This window comes from Synchytrium microbalum, assembly GCF_006535985.1.
Source record: "Synchytrium microbalum strain JEL517 chromosome Unknown SmJEL517_scf0013, whole genome shotgun sequence".
NCBI lineage: Eukaryota > Fungi > Chytridiomycota > Chytridiomycetes > Synchytriales > Synchytriaceae > Synchytrium > Synchytrium microbalum.
Genome location: NW_022158362.1, coordinates 178,246 through 204,053, shown reverse-complemented (window position 1 = coordinate 204,053; position 25,808 = coordinate 178,246). Strand labels below are relative to the sequence as shown.

Genomic DNA, 25,808 nt, shown 5'->3' with positions numbered 1-25,808 from the left:
GTTGATTTGTTTACTGTGTCGGCAACAGGACCCATACCCATCCTTCTGCGTCTGCCAGGCATGCGTACTGGTTGACTCATGTCTGGTGAGGAGAGGTTGACTGCACCGTGCATCAGCTGTTGTGGTCTAAGGTTGAGTGGTTTTTCGGCTGTAGCAGGGCTTTCTATAATACGATTATGTCGTTTTCTACGTGGTATAAATGGCGTGGCTTCTGCATCACTATATATGGCTATTGGAGGGAAATTTATTCGTACCGGGCTGTCTGCTAGCACAGAATTGGGATTGACCTCTTGTAATGGTGTTGAAGTTATAGATATCGGTTCATTATTCGTTGTTGGTGCAGGTACAGCGTATCCCATCACCATGTTACTCACCGCGACGTGATCTGCTCTAGTCTCTTTACTACTCAATTCCAGTCTTGGGCCTGGCTGCGATGCCACGGCTGCAATATGACTAGGTTCGGGTGTAGGTGCAACACAAATGGTTGGCATGTTGGTACACTCCGCCCCAAATTGATTATTCGTTGGGTGAGTCGATGGTGTGTGTCGAAAGAGAGGTGATTCGACTGGTCGAGGACTATCCAGTATATGGATGGGAGGAATATTGGTTGAGACGGAGCCATGTTCTAGATGGATAGCATTGTAATCAGTGACTGCTTGTCATTCGAATATACGCAAGGTCGTATACCGCTGGAAGATGCACCAGTTGTTTTAGCAGTTCCAGATGACTTCCATGATGAGATGTTCCGATCGTCACGGCGTTTACTGAATCTAAAGGGAGCATTCAGCTCTGATGTTGTTGGTTTGACTGGGGAGATTCGCTTCGTTCCCTTGTTTGTAGCATGAGAGGATTTAAGCCTAGCAGGATGATGCGGTTTCTGAAAGTCGTCGTCTGAATCATCACCGTGGATGGTGTGTGATGGCATATCTGGTCGAGAACGTAAGGAACATTCAGATTAGTTTACTGTTGCGGTGTAGATGGAAGGGATACTTTCATCTACAAACGTGACAACCACCTTTTAAAAGTGTCTACAAGTGACTTGGAGCAAATTAGCGGCCTGTAAGCGTCCTAATCTCACGTTCCACTCTATAAATATAGTGGCAAAGTTTGAGAAATGAAGTCTGATGAATAGTAGTAGATGAGACGACACTTTATTCAAATTTCAACATTATTTTCCCCTTTACATTCACGTGAATATCACAGAGCACTCCAATGTTGAAGGCAAGTGGAAAACCAACGACACTTGTTTGGGAATAGTTCTAGACAAGGCTGACCCTCCATATAGAGAATCCATACCACGGGTCCACGCCAACATGGTGCAGGAATCGTGAAATTCCAATGGCAGGCTAGATCCAGTCAGTTCTTGGCTGTAGTCGGGCAAGTCATCAACTTAAAACATACAACATTGCAGAATCACATCACCTGACCTCATACTTTCTTTAAAGAGTCAACAAAATCGTGCAATTAATTGATCGCCAGGGATCTATCGTCGACAGTTTCCTACTTCAGAGGTGGGATTGGATTTTCACCCAATGGACTTTAACACCAGAGAGGCTCACACAAGATCACGTACTGTTTAGCGTTTGTTCTGCACTCGAATGGTCTCCAGATGGAAGTCTCCTGGCAGCAGCCTGTGATCGCTCTGGCAGCGTGTGCATATGGTCTTCTCTCGACAGACACCAAAACTCGTCGATTGAATCGGGACTTCGAGGAGTCTCATTCTTATGCTGGTCGAACGATGGAAACCGAGTAACTTTATTTTCACGACTTCAAAGCAGCACCTTGACTGATCACTTCATTTTTCCGTTTGACAGGTCGTTGTCGCTGATCGCAAAGGCAGCATCCTATTGCACGATCGCAAAAATGGCAGAAATTTACCATTGCAAACCATACACTCCAAGGACATCGTGTGTGGATGCTGGAATGCCTCCAACGTTCTCACTATTGGCGCAGATGACTCTACCGTAAAATTGTGTACAAGACCAATTGCAAAAAACGTTCATGTTGACTGACACCTCTTCTGATCTAGTTATCGATGTGGAATTTCAACGGAGAGAACATTACGCATGTGGCCTTGAAAGGAAGACCCAGAAGACCGCTATGGTTTATGGCACGAATCAATGGCAATATCGCAGAGCCAACACTCGCAATGATTGTTGGTGCGAAAAAGATATTCTTATTTGCAGAGAGTAATTTGAACTCTCCTATTGAGCTGGGATTTCAACCTCGCTACGGGGATATTGTCACGTATGATTGGTTTGGAGATGGGACGATTCTAGTTGGCTTCTCTTCTGGAAATATGGTTGCAGTCTCAACAAGTATACCTTTAAATTTTGCAGCAGGTTGACAACTTCTGCTCCTCATGCACATTGTGCTTTTCTAGGCAAGGCAGATCTTGGACAAGAAATTGGAGTGACTCGCGATCACAAGGACGGTATAGCTGATCTGGCTGTGTCAATTGCTCTCAACAAGGCTGGTACTTGTGGAGACGATTGCATCAAATTGCATGATCTGGCGGACGTTATGGTATATTGAAGGGCACAATGGTGGATGCACCAGATAATAGCAAGACCCAGCTCACGATTTTTTTCACCTTCAAAGGTCACGGAAGCTATCGTTAATTTAGAAGAGGAAAGGGGACAGTTGAATTCACTTTCTTTTTCTGATGATGGACAATTTGTTACGGTTGGAACCAAGACTGGCAGCACGTACAGCTATCTCGCAAGACTGCCATTGTTAGCCAGTGTTTGCGGAAACAACATCGTACGTAAATTGAAACAACATCGTACGATTTACGTTCCTTTCTTTTCCTATCTTTGCAAAGTCGTTGAATTCCAATTTTTCCAGGCATTTATGAGCTCACTACAAGAAATAACCGTTGCTGATCAAACCAAGTTACGAACTGGAGTTTCGGGTATCTCTACCTCATCTATTTGTGGGAAACAAGAGCTAGAAGTTGAACCAACTGTGGTAGCTTTGGGTCCTGCACATGTAAGGGAAACTTATTCATCGCGACTTCTTCATCGCGAAAAAAGTCAGTGAACCCACCACTTGCTTTAAAAATAGACTGGGGTTGCATATGAGAACAACACTCGATTCTACCAACTGGGCTCTCTGGACAAGGTCAATGCTCAAGTCAAGTTTGGAAAGTCATTCCCTAATCCTTCCAATGTCCTTGATACGGCTCTTGTGTCGCATAGAGTGAGTGGAGAAAGTCTCGCTTCTTCAAACGACTCGCACGACAACAATTTTTTTCACAGCACTACAGCGCACCGGTTGTAGGGTTGTATCTTAATGCTCGATACGCTGGGTCCCTGCTGGCCACTGGGCAGTTTATTGTTCATTCCATTGATGGGGAATCGGTTACCGACTCACCGGCATCTTTGGAACATGTCTTTCCGGATTCTCAACAATCAAAGTCAGCCAAAATAACATGTGCTGCACTGGCAAATGATTTCGTCGTATATGGAGATTCAAGAGGATGTGTCAGGATGGCTGGATTTGAAGAGTGGCGAGTGGTACATGAGATACATGCATCGGTGAGTTTGAAAGTGGCCAAAGATGTGCCAGCAAAAAAAACGTGATGCAAGTTGTAACGCGTACCTTTTAGAGCTCTGTCTTAGGTGTATATCCGCAAACCAAAGAAGGCGCTAAAGTCATATACTTGAGTGACGATGGATCCGCCGGTATCATTAATCCTCTCACAGGCTTGCCTTGCGATATTCCAACCAACGCCGGTACGACATTATTTCGCTGACATCGCTGGGGAGTACCCTAACAACTCGCTTTAGCAAGCAAGCTTCTCGGATTTCTATGGGACTCACAACCAACACCTCCTGCAAATGCCTTTTGTGCCTGGGATGATCAGAATCTATACACCTATACGTTTGTTTCTACAACACTGCGTGGACCACAATGTCTGATGGTGGGACGTACAAAGCTTCCATATGGTTTGAAACCACTGTTGATGTTGGATGGAGTTGTGTCGTGTTTGACACCAAGTGGACGATTGTTTATCATACCTTTGACTAGTCATCAAACGCCAATGCCAGCGGATTTCCCGTCTCTGCCTGCAGAAGATGCTGGTCGTGCCTTGCAAATGCTGTATGCGGTTGGAAAGATGGCCGGTGAGCGATTATGTGACAATATCACTGCGCCTTTTCTCTCTCTGAAATATTGGCTCATTGAAACCATTTTTTTTGGTAGACATATGGTGCCTATTGGGCATTCTTACTGATCGAAAACCATGGGAGATGCTTGCTGACGCAGCCATGAGCGCCCTTGATTTACCGACAGCTTTACGCATTTACCGTGATGCATTGAGCGACTTTGAGAATGTGGCCAAGATTGAAGGCTTTGTATTTATTGAGAACATCAAGACCTTGTGTGGTCATGTAGCAAGCTTCTTTGAAGAGTACGATCTGGCCCAAGAGTACTTTTTGGATTCACCAGAACCTGTTGCTGCATTGGACTTACGTCGATCTTTGAAGCAGTGGGATCGAGCTTTGAAGCTAGCTGGAAAACTTGCACCGGCTGAAGTCACTACACTGTCCAAGATGTATGCTCAGCAGTTGGAATCTGAAGGTAGGTTTGAGCTCCTCGCAGCATTTTGGAGGATTTTTAATGACTTTTTTTTGCTTTTAGGAAAGCACTCAGAAGCTTTAAAATACTACCATAATGCCCTTACAACCTCAGACACTTTCAGTGGTACAACTTTGGAATTGGAATTACATCAAGTCTCATGCTCCGCTGGTGTCTTGAGAGAAACACTACGAACCGGTGATATTGGCAAAGGACTAGCGATGGTCGCAGACACCGATGATCCAAATCTGCTGGCTGAATGTGCTTTGATATTACGCGAACGACAGGACAGTAGTGGGGTTAGTCTCGCGTTGCAAGAAGGAGAGTTATGGGAACGTGCTGAGAGATGGGAAGAAGCTGCTGATGCTTTCACCAGAGGTATAGCGATTGTGGTCTAAACGATTTTTTGTATGTGGCTTCCAACCATCATGCTCATCGTTTAGCCAAAGCTTGGAATCGTGTTGCCAGTATCCTCCCTAAAGCTGGATCGAGCAACGGCAAGCTATGGTCGGCATTCGCGAAAGCCAAAGAGAGTACGTATAATCAAAATCACGGTTTGAGATGCTACCACTCACATTTTGAATACTCGTAGCGGAGGGCAAGTATCCAGAAGCCGTGGATGCATACGAAAAGACAATGGATTATGGTGCTGCAGTGAGGCTATGTGTTGAGAAGTTACGAGATATTGCTCGGGTACGACTATCACGCGCAGCGCCTGCTGTTCTTGTTTTGTCTCAACTTTGCACTTTTAGGCAACGGAATTGGTTCGGAAAACACGGTCTAAAGATGCCGCTTTGATATTGGCCAATCATTTCCGAGGCATTGGAGATTACAAGTCTGTCATTGAGTTTTGTTTACTAGCTGATATGAAGAATGAAGCTTTCGAAATTGCTCAGGTATGTGGCTCAGAACGCCATTTATGAATCAGCCCAGAAAGATTTACTCACAATTTTGGCTCGTCTAGAAACACGATGTTATGGATCAATATGCAGAACTGCTTCAAGATCAAGCAACTCCAGAGCTTTGTAATTTCTTGCTCTACCGCCCATTGATTTTTTTGGCTCTCGTGTTTTTCGGTCCTCACACTGATGCACTACTTTAGTGTCAACCATTGCTGCATACTTTGAATCCAAAAGGTCCTTCTACTCTGCTGGTCGATATCTTATGCGCGCAGCGCAATACCCACGTGCATTGCATTGTTTCTTGCAAGCTCCTCCCACTCCTGCAAATGAAGCTATTGATGCAGCCATTGAGTGTGTTGGACTGGCCAAGAATGATGCTTTGACACTTCAGTTGGTGGATTACTTGATGGGTGAACGTGATGGACTGCCGAAGGTATGGTAACCCATCCCAGCGGGGCATTTTTTTCGCGTTGACGAACCAGTATTCACTCTCTTGCAGGATGCCAAGTACGTATTCCAACTCTACACGTCGCTGGGTCAATATCGTGAAGCCGGTCGTAGTGCCGTTATTATTGCTAAGCGAGAACAAGAGCGAGGTGAGGTTTATTGTGCAAAAACATCCCATGACAACAATGAGTTAACAGTTTGATTTACAGGAAACTATCGAGCTGCTCATGACATGCTGTTGGGATATCACCTTATTTTAAGATCCAAATCCGTCAAAGCTCCTGCCGAGTTGGATCGAATGTTGATGTTACTTCACAGTTATCTATTGGTCAAGGTTTGTTTCTTGCATGAGCAGTGAAACTACATATTAGTATTTAATGTGAGCTTTTCTGCCTTAGATTTTGGTCAAGTCTGAAGACCATTCTGCTGCTGCTAGACTCCTAATACGAGTCGCTTCTCATATATCGCTATTCCCTGAACACGCTATACCCATTCTGGTGTCTACAGTCATTGAATGTTACCGGTCAGGGATGAAAAAGTCTGCATTTGAACACGCTGCTATTCTAATGAGGCCTGAAAATCGGGACAAGATTGAAGACAAGCACAAGAAGAAGATTGAAGGGATTGTCAGGCATGTCGGTTGGTCTTTATTGGTGTTAAGCGCCTGCTTATGGTTGTAACGTGTTTTTGTGCAGGCGTCCAGAGACAGAAGAAGTCGACGAGCCATGTACACGCTGTCCGTTCTGTTCGACGACAGTGCCAGAAACGTCTCTGGATTGTCCAGAGTGCAAGAATACGCTGCCATATTGTATTGCAACGGTAAGTCTTTCAATGTGTCGGTTTTGTCGCTGGCCTCTTGATGGCTAACGTCGAAAACTGTCACAATTCATGCAGGGTCAACACATGCTTGTTCATGAGTGGTCGCTATGTCCCAAGTGTCGATTTCCTGGACTCTATTCACGTCTATCAACACTGATCTCTCAAACGGGATCTTGCCCAATGGTAAAGAAAGATGCCTTCAGACGATTGCATTCAGTCACAAATGCTAACCAACAACTGTTATGATTTATCAGTGTGCTGCACCTCTCAGACCGGACGAGATCAAGAAGATGCGAGATGGTCAGCGGGAATTAAGTATTTGGGAGGGCAAACTCCCTCAACCGTCAACAAGTGAGGTTGATGATGCTTTGAACAGGAGCAATCCAGCGTTGTCGACGCGTCAAACAGAGAGTACCGCATCTCGTCAAGCATCGGAAGGTCGTGGATCTTTAGGTCCAGGTCAAGAACAGCAGGAAGCAGTAGTGAAGCCTTGGGCGAGGAGCAAGCAAAGGAATCTCGGGAGCCAAAGTGGACTTGTATAGATATTCGTTCATGCATTATTTCAATATACATTACACGTAATAGTGCGATCTTGCCGTGTGAAGGTCCAGAAATGTGGTGTTCATTCTCTATTTGTTCACATTTGTACTCTTGTCATTGAACCCACGGAAAGCATAAATTTACTCGAGCAGGACATAGTAATATTATATAAATGATGGAGACGGACGGTAACAATGATGATAGCCTATATCCAATCGCAGTCTTGATTGACGAACTCAAGCATGATGATGTTGCATTGAGGTTGAATGCCATTCGACGATTATCGACCATCGCATTGGCATTGGGACCAGACAGAACTCGTGATGAACTGATTCCCTTCTTGGATGGTATGTAAAATATTTGTTATCTACATTAATTTTGCTCTTCCTATGAAATCCATCGTCATAATCGAGAAAGCACGAAACAAACATCAATTGTGGGAGAAGAATGGTTCTCGGAGCGCGACTGTATCAATTGAATAAAGAGTACTAATCTCTATAATTTTATATTTATTCATAGAATCTATTGATGATGAAGATGAAGTACTACAAGCTCTAGCTGAAGAACTAGGCAGCTTTGTTGACTATGTTGGGGGACCGCCATTTGGCCATATGCTCTTGACCCCATTGGAAACTCTGGCTGCTGTAGAAGAAACTGTTGTCAGAGACAAGGTAAAATCACATATTCGGTACTGATACTGTGTGCCTTGATCTCAACCTTTTTTAAATCTGCAAGGCTGTCGATTCCATTGGCAAAATTGTTGTCGTGTTGAGTCAAGCACAAGTCGAAGAACACTACCTCCCCATGCTGAAACGATTGACTGTTGGTGACTGGTTTACGAGTCGTACCAGTGCATGTGGATTGTATGCTCCAGTCTATCCATTGGCTAGTCATGCAAGTCAAGATGAATTACGAAGGTAATCAGTTGAGGTTCCTGAAATTATAATGGACTGTTTCCTGATTTTTGTCGTCTGTCTTCTTAGATTATTTGCGCAATTGGGACATGACGATACCCCAATGGTCCGACGTGCTGCTGCTACCCATCTCGCAGTATGTAAATCAACACAGGAGAGATCATCATTACCCGAAACTGACATCTCCGGTTATGTAGAAACTTACCAAAAAAGTATCAAAGGAGCATGTAATGAGTGAGATGTTGCCTCTCTTCAATACTTTAGCTCAAGACGAACAGGTTCGTCATACTCGCAAAAAAAAATCTGCTAAGTATTGGATAATGAGACATTTGTCACTGTTAGGACTCTGTCCGACTATTGACAGTGGAAGCATTGATTGCTATTGCTGAAGTGTTTACACACGAAGAGAGCAAGACCCATCTTTTACAAACTCTACGAAATCTGTCATCAGACAAGTCGTGGAGAGTTCGTTACATGGTTGCTGACAAGCTTGTCCCGGTAATTGATGTTTTCGGCGTTGCTCTTTAACGGGATGAAATGCTAGAATATCTCTTTCATTCAAATAGTTGAGCAAAGCCGTTGGCATGGACATTGTTCGTGAAGAATTAATTGGTGCCTATGTTCACTTGCTCAAGGATAATGAAGCTGAAGTCAGAACAGCCGCCGCGACGCAAGTTCCAGGTAATTTTGGAGCAGCAACAGTTCGCTTGTTTTGGTTTTAACTTTCGTAATTCCCATTTTTTTCGCTAGGATTCTGTGCAATGATTGATTTGGAGTCAATCTTGAAGGAAGTTATGCCATGTGTTAAAGATCTTGTAACCGATGCTTCTCAACATGTCCGTGGTTCGTTGGCCACCCAAATCAGTGGACTGGCTCCCCTTCTTGGCAAAGACAAGTACGCCAGCAAAAGGACGCTTACAGCCGATCCGAAAGAACAATAACTGATTCGTTCTATGTAGCACCATCGAACACCTCCTGCCATTATTCTTGCAACTTCTTAAAGACGAAGCTTCTGAAGTGCGATTAAATATTATTTCCAAGTTGGACCGTGTCAATGAAGGTAAATTGCTGGATGTTGCGATGCTGACTTCTGCCAGAAAATCTCATGTTGAATCTATAATAGTTATCGGCATTGAACTCCTATCCCAATCCTTGTTACCGGCTATTGTCGAATTGGCTGAAGACAAGCAATGGCGTGTACGATTGGCCATCATCGAAAACACTCCTCTCCTTGCCAGTCAATTGGTAAGTGGCCAGACCCAAGTCAATATTCCTTGGGAGGTGGTCTTGCGTATTAATTCTTGTGATTTATAGGGTGTTGCATTCTTTGATGAAAAACTGGGCAATCTCTGCATGTCATGGTTGGGCGATTGTGTCTTTTCCATTCGTGAAGCCGCCACCACCAATCTTCGAAAATTAACTGAAGTCTTTGGAGTTGAATGGGCCAAGGCTACCATCATTCCGAAGGTTTTGGCTATGGCACAACACGCCAACTACTTGTACAGAATGACGACGATCTTTGCGTTAACGGTATGTCTCGGTTGATGCGTTTTTTCTTTTTCTTGATGTAACCGAAATTCACTCCCTTCTCTTGAACAGACTTTGTCTGGAGCAGTCACTCCTGAAGTATTACGTGAATCTATTATTCCCACTGTATCTACTTTGGCCAGTGATCCCATCCCCAACATTCGCTTCAATGTTGCCAAATCATTCGAGGTCTTGTTGCCACTTGTAAAGAAGGACGCAGGACTCATGGCTGCTTGTGGTGAACAGATCCACGCTAGCTTACGTAAATTGGCAGAGGACTCGGATGGAGATGTGCGGTATTTTGCTCAGAAGGCATTGTCTATTGCATAGAAGAGACAACATGACGTTGCAATTAAAGAGGCAGAAAGCCTTAATATAAACAGGAGAGAGATATAGGAGATCCATGAATGATTAGTATTTGACGGATAAGCAAACCGTCCCACGTGTAAGATAATAAAGATAGTGCTTTCTTTTGTTTTTGATAGAACATATTCAAGAAAATAAAATTCAACAATGTTAGCTAGAAGGGCACACCATCTGCCCGCGTCGAATCACGTGCGCCATCTCTTTCCTTATTGTGTTAGCCGCGTCGAAATAATCCCATACCAATATTTGAGTCGAAATCACCTGAAAGTATACACACACAAGCGGCAGGCTCGAGAGATCCACGGCACGATACCACGATACCTAGATAAGCCTGACCAGTTTCGGAGTGAGATTAGGGGACGGGTGGTCGTAGGAGGCGCGGTCTCACGCTTGCTCCAACAGGTATGTAACGCACTGTAAAGTTTTGAATCAAATCTGAAATATCAAATTGTACGACATGCTCTAAATGAATTCAGAATACAGCCAAACTCCGTAAGATAGACCGTTTATATTCTATTCTTCACTTCAATTTTTTGCAATAAACCGCAGAGGCAGAATCCCACCATGATGAATAGAGCTCTCGCATCGGTCCGTAGGCAGACATCCGCATTGCCATCTAGATCCATTAGTGCGAACATCGTAAGCTCTCATAATCAGCTCATCAGCCTCGATTTGCACAATCGCAATATTGTAAATCTCATCAACTCACTTCGTTGTGCAGGTCCCAAATTTGCTCTATACTACATCTAAACGTGTCTTGGAGCCAGTAGCCTTAGGCATCCCTTATGTGATCGAGTCATCTGTAAGAAATCTCGCCAACATCAACATCTGGCACACTCACAGAAAGGCTCACACAATTTAAACTCGTAGCCAAGGGGAGAACGGGTCTTTGATATCTTTTCACGGCTATTAAAAGAACGCATCGTCATGTTAACTGGAGAAGTCAATGACGCTGTCTCTGCAGTGGTGACTGCTCAATTCTTGTTTCTTGAAGCAGAGAATTCTGAAAAGCCCATTCATTTTTACATCAATTCACCTGGAGGAAGTGTCACTGCTGGCATGGTATGCGATGATGCTGATGAAGACGATACGGCGGCGGTTGTACATCTTACTACAGACAGCTCAGAGATTTTCTTTTTTCCCCTACTGTTAGGCTATATATGATACAGCAAGTATCAATTACAATCGCACCTCATGAATCCTTAAAGACGAAATCAGCGATCACCCTTTCTGACAATTCACCACACACAAACAGATGCAGTATATTTCATCCCCTGTGCATACGGTTTGCATTGGTCAAGCATGCTCAATGGGATCGCTCCTGTTAACTGGAGGCGAGCCGGGGCAAAGGGCATGTTTGGGAAACTCGCGACTGATGATTCATCAACCGTCTGGTAAGAACAGTCTAAACTGGAACGAAAGATGATCTCGTGGAGGGCCGGGAGGAACTAACACAACTTTTGCTTAAAAGGTGGCGCTGCAGGCCAAGCCGCCGACATAGCAATACATGCTCAAGAAATCCTAGATACACGAGAGCGACTGAACAAGTTGTATGTCAAGCACACAGGACAGTCTTTAGAAAGTGTTGGTAAGTATGGCAAAAGAACTCGGTTGTCGTAGACATCTAACAACGCATATACTTCGACCCGTAGAGAAAGCTGTAGACCGTGACTATTTTATGACTCCTGAGAAGGTAACTGTAGGAAGTCAGATTCTACTATCTTTTTACTTCTAATGTATTCATAACTTTACTGCAATATAGGCAGTCAAATTCGGTCTTGTGGACAAAATACTTGAGAAACGTCCTCTTCCTCCCAAATCCTCCTCATAACAACACGATAGATTGTAAACTGTAAGATTATAAAGCTTTTGTATTTACACTCGGCATGCTAGAAATTATACACGTGTTCTTTTCACTTTTTAAAATTAAGTCTAAATCCAGTGCTCTTGAAAGTGTTGCTGACTCCTAATTGGGCCTTCAATTCAGCTTCATCTGCGTCTTCTACTAGCCCATGACCAGCTACAGGAGCCGAAGGTGATGCGACCCGTCTCTTTTTCTCACCAAGACCCTTGGATGGGAAGGTTGGAAATAGTTCAGTTGGTTTTGGTGGTGGATGTTCACTATAAAGAGGACGATTAAAAAAACTGAGTATTCTGAGACCACAAAATGAATAAACGTCACGACAAATTACGCACGAAAAGAACGGATGCTTCAATGCTTGCTCAGCTGTAAGCCTCTTTGATGGGTCATAAACCAACAGTCCGGACATGAGATCCAGTCCATTCTCAGTCAAATAAGGAAAGCGAGACCGTAGTTGAGCATATCTAAGAACCAGAGACAATGAGCAAAAGACAGAGAGGGCAGATGAGCATGTATAACCTAGTAATTACTTACGGATACGATGGCAATACGATCGTTTTGGTGACTGGTAACTCTTTCAAACCAGGCCATAGCTCTTCAGTGGGTGTTCCAAGTAGTTTGAATATCTAACGTTAGAATTGGAAGAGGCTGAATAAGTCATGCACTGTGGTAAGCAAAGGTGTTTTGCTCACCCAAAACTTTACCTTGGTCAACTGATCCATATCACCACGTCCAGGCAACAATGGTTCCTTATTCACAATCTCACCAAATATACAACCAATCGACCACATATCTATAGCAGTTGTGTATTCTTTGGCTCCTAAGAGCAACTCTGGAGCCCTAGTTCATAACAATAAATCAGGTATCGCACCAAAAAAAAGTGACTCGAAGACCTACCTATACCACAAGGTAACAACCAACTGAGTCATATTCCCTAAAGGCTCACCAAACCGCCTGGCAAGTCCAAAATCAGCGACTTTAATCATTCCTCGATTATTCATGAGCAAGTTCGAAGTTTTCAAATCTCGATGAATAATCCAGTTCGAGTGTAGGCATGCAGCAGCAGACAGGATTTGTTGCATGAGAGTCTTTATTTCAGATTGTAGGAATGGTTCTCGCATGGATTCCATTAGAGCTTTGAGATCATGTTCGACGAATTCCATTACGATGAATATGCTAGGTTGGCGAAAATAGAAATCAGAAGTGAGAAATTGAGCAAGGAAAAAAATATTAACAGAAGGCTATGGATGCCATTACAGGACTCACTTTTGCAAATTATTCGACACCACAATCTCCTTCACATCCACAATATTAACATGTTTCGACAACAACAAGGTATGAATCTCACGCAACGACGTAACCGGAAACCCCATTTTTTCTTTATCAAGCTTCAGCTTCTTGAGCGCAACAATTTCTCCACTCACTTTATCCCTAGCTCTATACACAACACCATACGCACCCTCCTCAATCCGATTCAGTTTCTCATACGCATCTACCGATCGACATCCCGCGATAAGTGGTCCAGCAGGTGTCTTTGTTATAGTGGTTGGAGCGTGATGGTGTGGTAGTAAGGTTGGAGGTGGTGTACGATCAGGAGCTCCAGGCAAGACATCTTCTGAGTCGTCGAGTGGTGAGTCGGGAGATTCAGGGAATTCGTCTGGGATGGGAGCAGGTTGGTATATCGGCGAGTCTGCGAGTGCTCCTGTTTTACTGGCGTTATTAGTGTCCACGACCATTATACTTGCATCTTCACCAGCATCGTCAGATCCTTGCTGAGGCTGCTGCGAAGTATCAGCATCATCATTTCCCATATCAATATGCACTCTCATCCATTTGAGTGGTGGTTCAAAGTCCTGTAATTCGTCGTAATCAGTTACGGTATCTTGTTCACCAGATGTAGCTTCCGTCTGCAATGTCGGTTGAGCTGTTTCATCTTGTACAGTAGAGGTATCGTTAGTTCGAGAATTTATAGGATGCTCTATAGGTATTATTGGAGTTGCAGGAGACTCTACTCGTTGTCGTAGTTCTTGATGTTGTTTTCCCTTGTCCTGTTTTTTGGTCTTTTTGCTACGCTTCTTGACGGTGGATTCTTTCGTGTCGTCCTCATCATCGCCATCAAGAGCCCATCGAGAACGCTTCAATGCGCCGTCGTCTGCCATTGTTTGATGTGTCTTGGTGGACGGCTATACTTCAACCAGATCAAAACAGGACGAACTTGCTCGCGAGACACAAGAAACGCGTTGCGAGCAGACTACGTTGTGTTTTCAAACACTTTCCTTTATGCTATGTCGTGCCTTGATACAATAAGTTACGATTTATGCACGGCGAATGACTTTGCGTCTTTGACGAGTTGATGTTGATTGCTCTTCATCATCCGAGTCTATTGGAATAGGCGCACCCAAGACTCCACTAGGAGCTGGTGCTGCGACTCCAGTACGGATGCGAAGTTCTCGACTTGGGCTGATTGGTGATGATCCATTCATGGTTGATACTCCATCCATAGCAGATATCCCGTTGCTTGGTGATGGTTGTCGTGAGGGGTCCATATCTATTTCGATTACATCCTTTCCGTTGTATCTCCCTGCTTTCGGACTACTACTACTGCTGCTGCTATTGATACGACCGTTTATGCGTGAAGGTGTGGTTGTTGATGAGGTTGGGTTGATCTCTTCTGGAGTTTCAAGTACTTCTTGATGATTTCTTCGACTATAAAACAGCATATAGGCCTGTTGTTGGGCCACATCCTCTGGTGAGGTTGCCTTTGCTGATCCATCGTTCATTTGGAACCATGAGGAATTTTCAGGCGACCAAGTGAAGGCAAGGAAATGACCAGATCCAGATGACCCATGATGGACGATTACTGCATACAAGTCATACCATACTGGCTTAGCATCACCCAATACTCCATTTCGTGTATATGGTGCGATATTGAAGTCGGTGATGGGAAATCGTACATATGTATCGATTTTACAGCGGATGTGGCGAGTGAATTTGAACCGTTTCAAGTGAAGACATAATACCTAAGGGTGTTTTTAAATGACGTTGGTTTTTTTGCGAGTGACATCAATTCAAAAGTCATCGAACTTACAGGTGGCAATCCAAGCACACTAAGTTTCTTTTCTGCTCTTTCCAATGTCTTGCAATGAGGGCACATATACTTTTCTGATTCCGTCAACTCTTCGATATCCGTAAAGGCTCGTAGACAATCTGTGTAAAAGCTGTTTAGCAGTGGCAATCGAAAACATCAATCACATCGCAATCCTACCATCTAGTGTACATGGATCGGCCTAGGACACAACGTTAGATATAATGATAAAGATGGCGGTTTTTTTAGCTGACATGGACTTACTCGTTGCTCAACCTTGTTCTTCCGTTCCACAAATCGTTCAGGGATTGGCAACGACAAGTCCAGGAATGGATCTTCTTTCGTTGACACTTGACCACATTTAAGACATCGGACCTATGATACAAGTTGATGAGCAAAAAAAAGCCATAGGACATGTGATGGATGGTAGAGTCAACGATGGCTACCTCATTGAACAATGTCCCCTGAAAGACCCGATTGATAATCGTCCTCTTATTCTTCCTCGACAAATCCGTATTGATACGATCAAGCAGGTACCGAATAAACTCTTGTGCATCCTGTTGTTGATACCCTCTAAACATTGGCACACTCTTCCATATAGCACTCAAGAATGCGTCTGGACTCAATGCATGAGATTGTGTTCCCCACATATCTCGAATCAAGTCACAGAATTCATTCATGATGGATTGTTCTCGTTTCGATGCGACTGATGATCGTGTGGTTCGTGTTGGTGATGGCGACGTGTGTGATGTTGGTGGCAATGGCTGAGTTGTTATTATCGGAGTTTCGGGTGAGAGTGGCCATGGTGGTGCGTCTATACAGTATCTGCGGAATAGGACGGTATGGAAGAGAGATTGTAGGACTACATTCATGAAACATGTGTTGCCGAGATTTGAGAGACCTGTGACGTGATGATATTTTTGGGTTGCTCGTTTCCTTTTACTTTTTGGTTTCCCTTGTGATGATGATGCTGCATCTCTAAATGTATATGATGTTAGTGCGTCAGAGGTGCAATCGACCTCACTGTTGGAATGACGCAAAGAAGATAATTACGCTGCAGGCGTTGCACCATCAGAAGTAGGCTCTCCCGTCAATTTCTGACGTATGACATCAATTTCTTGCTCTTTATCTCCAATATAAGCAAACTCGTCACACTTGTAACTAAAAAGCGAGGTGTAAGGTCAACGACAAATCATCGACTTCATACCGAAAATTGGACGTGCAAATTTAATTACCAATAAGACATTTTCTGTTCAATATCAAATACAAGAGGATGTCCAGTCTCTTCAAAATGAGCCAGAGCGTGTCCTTTCACAGCCCTAACATCAACACATATGTAAAGTAATTTTGACCGGGGTGGATTTTTCGAATTTTGATTACAATATGAATGTGAAACAAAGAGACCGATGAAGCAAATCAATCATAATTGAATTCTTTTCCAATTTAAGACAGAGTAATTTCATACCTGCTGCAAGCCAATACACCACAGGTCAAACAAACAAGAACACCTTCTTTGGACAAACATAACGAAAAGGAGCATTTGAAATGGTCGTTGGAGCCGACTGCCTTGAAGTGATCTTGCAGCGCTTCCAGTCGAATCGAATCACTGTTTGCATGGGTACATGCCATCTTCAACACGTTGAAAATGGTGTTTTTACAAAAAGTCCCAGAAGCAACCACTTTCACGGCTTCCGAGATAACAACCAGCAAAACGAGGAGGGGGAACGACGGTGTGTAACGCCGCGTCTTAAATTTGTAACGATGACCGAACGCGAAATTCACGTCAGAGAGGCTGCGAGATGGAACTTCCGTTCTCACAATTAGCGTTGAAAGCCACTGGACCAGCAATTTGCTACGAGATCACCTCTTTCTTTTATTTTAAGCTTTAAAGACAAATGTGCACATTTTGCGACAGTTTTTTTACAGAAAAAAATCCCAAATCTAACGACTAATCCCCTTGTTGCTAATACACACTGCGGTTTGTTTCTTGTATTACTTCTTCTCGGTGCTGGCATCTGTTGTTGTTTTCTTGTCCTTGTGGAAGATAGTAGACATTTTCTTGAAAAGTCCTCCACCTCCGCTCTTCTTGGCAGCCTTATCACCTTCCTTTTTCTTTGGATGGATCTTATCAGAAATCTCGTGTACTACTTCCTTGGCCTTTTCTAATGTCGCTTCAACACCAGATTGATGATGAGGCAACGATGAGGATGACGAGGATGAGGTGGGGACTTTGGCAGTAGAGGCAGCAGATCCAACGGAGGCGGTTGAAGGTGCTGTAACCTATACGGGACAGAACTGTGTTAGATATAAGATGCTCGCTGTTTGCGCGGCGGCGGTGGTGGCCGCGACAACAATCTGATCGCCACGCATACCATAGTTTTGGCAGGTGGTGTAATGGAAGAAGCCAAATTGGTAGAAGCAACAATTGGAGCTGTAAGGGGTGGCAATACAACGGCTTCTGGTTCGCTTTTCGTGGCCTACAAAGTGGAAACATGTCAGTAAAACAACATTGAGAACAATGATGCATCATCAGACGTACTGTAGATGTTGCAGGTGCAGCAGTCGAACCAGCAGAACCAAACTTGGTAGTTGAAACTGTGGTTGCCTGTGTACAAAATAAAGCGTTGATCATCATCCACAATCACACACATAAGCTTGAAACTTACCAAAGGTTTGGCAGCTGGTGCAATGGAAGAAGCCAAGTTGGTAGAAGCGACGATTGGAGCGGTGAGTGGTGGCAATGCCGTGGGTTCTGATTGACTAGCCGCTGTCTAGAAAAAAGTAGATATTTGTGAGTAAACAGATGTCGGACACCCTCGTAACCATTATGACATTCATCATCCGCAGCAGTCTACTTAATTATCTCAATCTTCAAGTTCACATACTGTAGATTTGGAGGCTAGTGGAGAACCAACAGGAGTAGTTGAAACTGTCGTAGCCTATAAACAAATGTAAAGCGTTCGTAATGATGCATAATTACGCCTATAGACTTGAACCGTACCGAAGTTGTGGAGGCTGGTGCAATGGAAGAAGCCAAAAGGGTAGAAGCAACGATTGGACCAGTGAGAGGTGGTAAATCCACAGTCTCTGGCTCTATAGTTCTATACATGTTCCAATTATAGCCATCCGGACGAGCTGGGTAGTTGCTAGAGTTCTATATGGGTTGTAAATGAACGTTAGTGTTGGGATTATAAAATCAAGGCTCTGAGGTGACCAAGCTGCCAATCAGCTTCGGAGTTTGTATAATCTAGTAAATAACATCCAGTACATTGCAAATATATCAGAAAATCCAGGGACGTACCAACCACTGGCCATCAACGACCCATCTGAAAGTAACTTCAGTCCCAGGTTTGCAGTCGACACTCGCCATAAAGCTACCACCTTTCTTGGTCGCAGCAACTCCCTAAATGAGTTTACATGTCAGCATCAATCGTTTGGTGCTCTTTTAACACGATTTATACTTTAGTCCAATCGTCAAAAGATCCCATAAGATGTACGTTGCTAGCCCAGCTCCCGGCATCGTGATTGTAAAAGTCCTAAAACGAAGGTGAGGTTAAAAGTCAGTATCAATGATATAGTGTTCTTTGATCACTCCTTATGCTACTTGGACAGCTAATTTTACTGAACCACTTGCAACTGTCAATTGCTTTGATAATGCGGGGCGAAGCTTACCGTGAGAACCATATTTTCAAGAGTTGATTGCAATGAAGAGCGCTTTACAGGATGTCTGCGACTACTTTCTAGCTATTACGATTGTACGGCGAAGTGATTAGGTTGCTTGTCCGAGGAATGTTGAAGACCAAAGGACGAAGGGAAAGAAACAAACATAACGACCGGAAAGGGCAAGAAAAGACATCTATCGTCATTTGTCACACGATCAGAGTTTATACCGCGTCGCTCTAATGCTGAGCACCCACAACATCTTTGCACCGACACGCGATCGTATTGAGCAAAAGTTCCATGTAAAAGCAAGAAATGTACAATCAAATAATGGCAAATTTATAGTATTGACGACTAGCGTTTAAGCTGTGCTGTGCACTAGATGAAATCGATAAATCAATAGCTGCTTGACAAGTCGTCAAAATCACAGAGTTCTTACAGCTGGACAATACCACTTCCCCTTTGGCGTTGCAGATAGACCCACACAACCCAAATGAAACCACTCGATTTGGCACTACATTTGAGAAGAGTTGTAAGCACAAAGGATACCAAATGCATCATAACGTGTCGACAGGTAGAAAACGTACATCATCATTATCACACTTTGAATGCATTCAGAGAATTAGAGGTTCAGTCAGTATCGTATGCAGAATGTCTCAACATCGCCAAACAGAAAATTTCATACCGCTATGAGGGGAAAGAAAGATGAGAAGCTATAGCAAACGCATTGTCGAAGGCAGCACATACCAATCATGTTTCCATACGAGACTTGATTACAGACACAATATAATGGTTCATTAGGATCAATAGGTAAATCCAATGGAGCCAATCCTTGGCCGGAAGAAGCTGCTGCACTCTTGACTTCAGCACTAAGTTGATTGAGATGCAATTATGAATCTGCTTACTTTTCCTCATTGATCGAATTTCGGGACTTACGCCTTCTTTACAGCTTCCCTGACTGGTTTCTCAGTGGCGCGATTCATTTTGGGTTTTGGTTGTGGAGGAGGTATGACCACTACATGATAATCTGATCAGCTGTTGAGAGACGCTCTTTTTTCAAAGGAGAGCAAGCGGGCATACCTTCCGGTTCCTTGACATTCAATCTCCTCTCTAGAATCGATGATTTCGAGCAAGGTGAACAAAAAAAAAGGATTCGGAGAGCTACATAATACGTACTCTTTGCTGGGGTTACTGCTTGACCTGGATCCACTATAAGAGAACACAAATTTCAGACGCCTTATAGATACAGAGCACAATATTATAATACCTATAGTCCTCTGTGGATCAGAATCCTTTCGTTCAACCATAAGTTTAGGACCAGTCATTTGTTCTTCTTCAAACTTGCTCAAGTCTTCATCGAGACGACGAATGTGCCGATCCACCATATCATAAGTTTGTACAGCGAGAGCGACCTTCTCTTCGCCATGTTTGAGGGATTCTTTGAAAGAGACGGCGATTCGGGCCAGAGCATTCTCTCGTTGGTCGACAGAGAGGGTATGGAGGTTTGCGAGAAAGTCCTTGATTTCCTTTTCGACTTTGCCAGTGTTGTCTAATGTATACAGATGCGGTTACTTAGAATGAGTGGCTGTTTGATCATAGTGTGTGCTAAGATACCCTGAGCCATGGCATCGAGTTCTCGTAGCAGAGTAAAGTTCCTACTGAGTTCCAATGGCAGCGACTCGATTGCTGGTGAATAGAAAGTCAGCTTTGGTTCATGGAAGCAGTAAATTGACATAACGACATACTGTCCAGATAATCCTGTCAAAAGGAATGGTGCAGTTTGTGTGTCAGTTTGTTGAATGCTAACTATGAGTTCGAAAGAGCAGAGAGCATACCTCGAGATGTAGCAATGCTGCGGTCATGACGGGCTATCAATGAACGGTCTTACCGGCCTCTGCAATGTGGGTCAAGTTGTGCTGGTGAAAGCGAAGGACAAAAACTGAGATACACGTTGGGAGAAGGACAATGTCGCGTCTCATAGTGTAATCAATCGCGCTCGTAAATAGTGTTTATACAGTGATCTACTCGATACTAAGCCCTCAAAAGATAGAAAATCACGTCGTCATCACATATTTGTCACGAATGGAATCAAACACGAAGCTACTACATTCAGAATAATCCAGACTCGTAAGACTCATGAATCAATATAGATCAGACCTCCTTCTGGCTTCCTTTAAAAAGTTTCAACGCATTTCCTACATACGAAACCTTCGTCCCCATTTGAACTCGAGTCCTGGTATTGAAATTCAAACAGAGGATCTTATAAGGCAATCATGACGACCTCAAAATCGGCCAGCTATGATTATCTCATCAAACTATTACTTATTGGCGACTCGGGTAGGTGCCCTATTTCAATTGATGTGGTGGCTGTTTGAGATTATCGTGTTTTGGGTGGGGAAAATGTGCGTTGTGAAGTACGAAATCCTGCATAGAAGAAGAGAGCCTATTCTTGATTTGATTATACCATTATTATCCTACTATTCCACCTCCCCTTCTCTCGTTGGTTTGACTCTACACAAACACATTGCCATTTATCTTCATCACAAGATTCCCCTTCCAAACAACACGCGGTCTCGATATAGACTAGCTAGCATTTTGCCCCATATTCATATGCTATCAGATATATCACAGAAAGAGCAATTCACTTATATTGTCCTGTCTATACACAGGTGTCGGAAAGAGCTGTCTGCTCCTACGGTTCTCTGATGATTCCTTCACACCCTCCTTCATCACAACCATTGGTATCGACTTTAAGATTAGAACCATTGAACTCGACGGAAAGAGAATCAAACTTCAGATATGGGATACCGCTGGCCAAGAACGTTTCAGGACCATCACCACAGGTAATAATCAACATAGATACGTTGGTTTTTTCGGTGTTTGGTTCTCCTCAAATGAGCTATTATCATCAGAATGGTGGCGTTCAGTCACCCGATATACGAGATGACGTACCAATTCACAACTATCAATGTCATTAGCATACTATCGAGGTGCCATGGGTATCTTGCTAGTCTATGACGTGACAGACGAGCGTTCCTTCAACAGTGAGTGATCAGTGTAGTGACACTTGATTAGATCCCACCTATTACCTATGCTAATCTTAGCACTCCCCAATCAGACATTCGCAACTGGATCCGAAACATTGAACAACATGCAAGTGATGGTGTGAACAAGATTTTGGTGGGAAACAAGTGCGATATGTTAGAGAAGAAGGTATATTGATTGAGCAATGTTGCTTGCCTTTGATTCAATTCATGTTCTGATGTCTGGATGTTCTTTTTTTGTGCAGGTCATTTCAAAAGAACAAGGACAAACATTGGCTGATGAATATCAAATCAAATTCCTGGAAACATCTGCAAAATCCAATATCGGAGTCGAAGAAGCATTCTTCTCTCTGGCCAGGTAAAGGACAAGTCCCATAAATGTTCATAGTCAAGTTTTTTTGGGCATTAACGCAAATTTTACATTCTCCTATACAGGGATATCAAGAAGCGTTTGATTGATTCAAACAGTGATGCACGACCGCAGGGAGCCAAAGACAATGTCAATATCGCATCACCACCCACAGCTGCCGGCGCATGCCAATGCTAAAACTACTACTACTCCTTTCCAAAATCATATATTTGCTTTATAAACCAATCAGGAAATTGTGATATCTTTTTTAGTACTACACATTCACAATTTTCTAATTACATGAAACCTCACACAAACAACGAAACAAAACACACTACTACAACACCGTATCCTAAGCTACACCCCAATTTGTCTTGAATCGTTTTCAATCCGTAAAAAAGAAGCATTCTCAAATAAAAACCAGAAAACACCCAATCTGCTGCAAACATCAAGTAAAAACCACAAGAAGATGAACGGGAAGAAAAACATATAGATATTGAGATCGAAGGTTCCTTTGAAAACGGTTATATTATTGTGTAGTAAAGAAATTCATGTTTTGCGAATATATCCCATCACCAACAACACAAGAATTTGATTGTGTTTACACAGTCAGAACGAGATTCAGTTCAACTAGGTCGAGACATAGCCAGAAGACATACAAGAGAGATGACCACACAATGAGAGCCCAGAAGAAGACTCAACTGAGACATCAGAAAAGCAAACGTTACTTGTCCAAGTAGTTAGAGCTAAACACATTGACCCATTCGAATGCATCGCTCTTTGTAGCCGACGGCAGATATTCTCGCTCCGAACGTTTGCGGGACAAATGCTCGAGATGAAAGCAAATGCTTTCAGTTTTTGGTGAGGTGTGTAGCATCAAAAGCGAATAAATGTATCTGATCGATTACAAAGGGCCCCCCTAAAGCACCATGACGTTTCGAAGAGCCTCATCATACATCTCGAGCCATGTAAGACTTGCAAGAACAAACGATTTACCTGCGGTACGGTGTACGTCAAGTGCCTTGCCTAGTCGAGCAGCACGACTACTCCAAGTAGAACAATCTTTCAGTACCCAGGTAACGCCCAATGCAAGATCTTGCGCAGCTGGAGGTGAGGCAGTTGGTGGGCCCTGAGTACCTCGAAAGATGAACTCGGTCGTTCAATATACAAACACCATATCTCAAATCTCGGCTATCCGGGTGGACATCACCACGGCCGAGGGGATGGAGATGAAGGAGTCTCATCATGGTGCTTCAGGGCATTCTGAATCTGAGGTACATGCAAAGCTTCTACATGAAACCAGGGAAAACATGTGAGCTTGAAGCGAGCTCCAAGATTACGCAACCTGAGATATCAAAAAAGCGGACATGACTTGTCCAAGTCGCTGCAGCGAACACTTTGACCCATTAACACCCATCCCTGAAGTATTTATGTCAAAACAAAACTCTCTACTCGACATCACGTAAGAGCAACACATCAATATGTGAAGGCTCTTACGCTTCTTCGTAGGGCTGGAAGATGACTCGCTCGTCCAGACCCAGCTTGCAGTTCGACGTGGAACCCGTGTGTGTGCACGAGGTGAGTATGTTAGTCATATTCCAATCAAGGAGTTCCACGGCATTCTGAAATTAATGCCCGAAAAAGGTAAAGAGTTCTCATGGCGACAGAGAGAACCCTGAAGCATCCACGTCAGAGACGTGAGCTCTTCACTCCCAATGTCGGGAGAGTTCTCGCGATGATCTCGGGCACCCGATTAAAGACTGGATGATGACTCGCTCATGCAGTGCTACACGAATGCTCTTTCGATCCAGACGTGTCGGGTGGGTGAGAAGATATCACCTCTCAAATCATGGAGCTTCAGGGCATTCTCGATCTTATTTGATGGTGGTTGACAATCTTTGGAGGATTAAAGGGGAAGACTGACCACGTTTTAATTGGTGGATTTGTGTAAGCAAAACATACATCCCAAGTATACAGCTGATGATGAAGAGAGCCCTGAAACACCCATTGACCCATGCGAGACTCAAACATTCTCAAATCTCAGGAGCTGGCATAATTTGCCCTCCGTAAACCGGCATGCAATCTTTATTAGACAGCACGGCGAGACCCCAAACAAGCCGGTAAGATGACTCGCTCCACCAACTCTGCCAACACCATAATGGTAGAAATATTACCTGGTGCTAGGAGGTGCTTGAGGCTCACAAAAGCACAACAGAGTTTCAGGGCATTCTTCATCATCAGCGAATGTTGGTTGCGGGAGAGAAGGAAAGAGGGAGAGAGTACAGAGTCTATCCGTATGAAGTCAAAGATTCCTGCAAGCTGAATCAAGAGGGGAATAGTTAGTTTCAAGGACATAACCACTGACTTTAAATCACCACAACAAAACCGGAAATGGACAACAAGCAAGTAAGCGCCTGAGAGCAGAAGTGTTCAGCAGGAGTAATACCATTTCCTGAGGCTTACCGCCAGAGAGAGGCTCTCGGTTAGCTTTGTCGCTTTCACCATTCACAGATCCAGCTGCAAAATGGGGTTTTGAGATGATGCTACGAGTCCAAGTCATCTCCGAAGACTGCGAGCCGAATTGAGAATAGAACGAGGCGTATTAGCGCGTCATAGCTGTATGAAAATCCATAAACACGTTCCACACGTACTTTTGAATCCTCTAAAGCTGCCCAGCTCGCAATCAACAAAACATCAAAAGTAGAGATGTTGCTGTCGCTGTATATAATAAACAAGGCTGGAGGCTTGATTTATCAAAAGGATTATGGCGAGGGTCGTCTTGCAAAACTGACTAGTAACGAATACCTGGTCTTGGCTGGTACTTTTCATGGGCAAGTTTCAACTCGTTTTTTTCGCTCGAAGATGACCAAACCTCAAGAAAAATCGGAATCTAATTGCTTCTTGCATATTTAATATGTAGAGTCCACGCTATCGCATCCAAAATATCACCACAACCAAACTCGAGTGGCATCGAATTACTAGAAGGAGACACATTCAAAGCAACGTGCTTCCAAACCCTTACTGGTACAAAAGAACAGCTTCCGCTGGTTTTGCTATATGCTAAATCTTGCAAATCAATAGGAACGAAATTCCTGCTGTTTACTGATCCAGGACAACCAAACTGTGAACTCATTCTAAGGAGAATGTATGAGCTATACTCGGATTTCGTCATGAAGAACCCCTTTTATAATCCCGAAATGCCTATACGTATTGAGCTCTTTGATACGAATATTAGCAAGCTTGTCAAGCAAATTAATGGAGCTTAAGATGCATTATATATGGTCCAATTTGTTTTGGACCGCCGCTTTCATTACATTCCACATGTATATTATTATTACGATTTACATACACTTCTGATGCAGACTATGGACATTTGGGGTATGATTCTTTTTACAGTTGCAAAGGGGTACATTCCACATCAGGTTGGCACTGACGTCCGATAGGACGACTCACTGGATATACAAAATGCCACGTAGAGATAAAGTATCAGAATCAAAATCAATTGAATTTCACTAAGATTGAAGGTGTGGTATCAGTAAGCCGTGAGAACACGTCGTCAGAGGGTCCTGAATACCTTCTAGAGAGATACTGCTCTGAGATGCTACGTAGCCTGGTCAATATTGAATTATCTGGTACCGGTGGCCGTATTAATCTAGCACTTATTGTCATTTCTGGTGCACGAAGACTCTAACATAAAGATCATTACCAAAAAA

General features: G+C 43.5%; 8 protein-coding genes across 8 annotated transcripts; 5 read left to right on the top strand and 3 right to left on the bottom strand.

The window, feature by feature from the left end:
- Positions 1-1,609: 1,609 nt before the first annotated feature.
- SmJEL517_g02844 (uncharacterized protein) lies at positions 1,610-7,291 on the top strand (the record flags this gene model as incomplete). Its single annotated transcript, XM_031168772.1, has 23 exons — positions 1,610-1,633; positions 1,815-1,964; positions 2,030-2,318; positions 2,384-2,526; positions 2,602-2,763; positions 2,848-2,991; positions 3,067-3,201; positions 3,261-3,539; positions 3,611-3,737; positions 3,792-4,127; positions 4,207-4,584; positions 4,645-4,959; positions 5,025-5,114; positions 5,174-5,274; positions 5,334-5,477; positions 5,546-5,606; positions 5,684-5,916; positions 5,983-6,079; positions 6,140-6,264; positions 6,329-6,569; positions 6,688-6,749; positions 6,825-6,932; positions 7,004-7,291. The coding sequence occupies 23 exons, from the start codon at positions 1,610-1,612 to the stop codon at positions 7,289-7,291; spliced, it is 4,032 nt and encodes a 1,343-aa protein (XP_031025231.1).
- Positions 7,292-7,464: 173 nt separating this feature from the next.
- Positions 7,465-10,060, top strand: SmJEL517_g02843 (uncharacterized protein; the record flags this gene model as incomplete). The annotated part of the gene is made up of 12 exons (XM_031168771.1): positions 7,465-7,636; positions 7,809-7,960; positions 8,025-8,206; positions 8,273-8,339; positions 8,401-8,481; positions 8,546-8,701; positions 8,770-8,884; positions 8,954-9,098; positions 9,163-9,263; positions 9,327-9,448; positions 9,518-9,733; positions 9,803-10,060. 12 exons carry the CDS (start codon positions 7,465-7,467, stop codon positions 10,058-10,060), a joined length of 1,767 nt encoding a protein of 588 aa, XP_031025236.1.
- A 600-nt stretch (positions 10,061-10,660) lies between these two features.
- On the top strand, positions 10,661-11,927 carry SmJEL517_g02842 (uncharacterized protein; the record flags this gene model as incomplete). The annotated part of the gene is made up of 7 exons (XM_031168770.1): positions 10,661-10,735; positions 10,818-10,898; positions 10,967-11,158; positions 11,352-11,490; positions 11,568-11,684; positions 11,749-11,789; positions 11,859-11,927. 7 exons carry the CDS (start codon positions 10,661-10,663, stop codon positions 11,925-11,927), a joined length of 714 nt encoding a protein of 237 aa, XP_031025237.1.
- An 82-nt stretch (positions 11,928-12,009) lies between these two features.
- On the bottom strand, positions 12,010-14,116 carry SmJEL517_g02841 (uncharacterized protein; the record flags this gene model as incomplete). The annotated part of the gene is made up of 6 exons (XM_031168769.1): positions 12,010-12,217; positions 12,293-12,421; positions 12,492-12,583; positions 12,662-12,797; positions 12,855-13,133; positions 13,224-14,116. The coding sequence occupies 6 exons, from the start codon at positions 14,114-14,116 to the stop codon at positions 12,010-12,012; spliced, it is 1,737 nt and encodes a 578-aa protein (XP_031025234.1).
- A 156-nt stretch (positions 14,117-14,272) lies between these two features.
- Positions 14,273-18,726, bottom strand: SmJEL517_g02840 (uncharacterized protein; the record flags this gene model as incomplete). The annotated part of the gene is made up of 16 exons (XM_031168768.1): positions 14,273-14,977; positions 15,046-15,164; positions 15,223-15,244; positions 15,307-15,417; positions 15,489-16,020; positions 16,096-16,203; positions 16,278-16,361; positions 17,039-17,322; positions 17,415-17,519; positions 17,582-17,647; positions 17,709-17,813; positions 17,928-17,981; positions 18,044-18,196; positions 18,344-18,445; positions 18,504-18,578; positions 18,715-18,726. The coding sequence occupies 16 exons, from the start codon at positions 18,724-18,726 to the stop codon at positions 14,273-14,275; spliced, it is 2,637 nt and encodes an 878-aa protein (XP_031025235.1).
- A 655-nt stretch (positions 18,727-19,381) lies between these two features.
- SmJEL517_g02839 (uncharacterized protein) lies at positions 19,382-20,564 on the bottom strand (the record flags this gene model as incomplete). Its single annotated transcript, XM_031168767.1, has 9 exons — positions 19,382-19,389; positions 19,450-19,571; positions 19,639-19,717; positions 19,783-19,812; positions 19,879-19,911; positions 19,970-20,251; positions 20,317-20,388; positions 20,448-20,460; positions 20,538-20,564. 9 exons carry the CDS (start codon positions 20,562-20,564, stop codon positions 19,382-19,384), a joined length of 666 nt encoding a protein of 221 aa, XP_031025271.1.
- Positions 20,565-20,975: 411 nt separating this feature from the next.
- SmJEL517_g02838 (uncharacterized protein) lies at positions 20,976-22,293 on the top strand (the record flags this gene model as incomplete). The annotated part of the gene is made up of 6 exons (XM_031168766.1): positions 20,976-21,039; positions 21,372-21,545; positions 21,681-21,746; positions 21,821-21,915; positions 21,992-22,104; positions 22,182-22,293. 6 exons carry the CDS (start codon positions 20,976-20,978, stop codon positions 22,291-22,293), a joined length of 624 nt encoding a protein of 207 aa, XP_031025270.1.
- A 2,508-nt stretch (positions 22,294-24,801) lies between these two features.
- On the top strand, positions 24,802-25,361 carry SmJEL517_g02837 (uncharacterized protein; the record flags this gene model as incomplete). The annotated part of the gene is made up of 3 exons (XM_031168765.1): positions 24,802-24,913; positions 25,018-25,119; positions 25,177-25,361. The coding sequence occupies 3 exons, from the start codon at positions 24,802-24,804 to the stop codon at positions 25,359-25,361; spliced, it is 399 nt and encodes a 132-aa protein (XP_031025265.1).
- Positions 25,362-25,808: the final 447 nt, after the last annotated feature.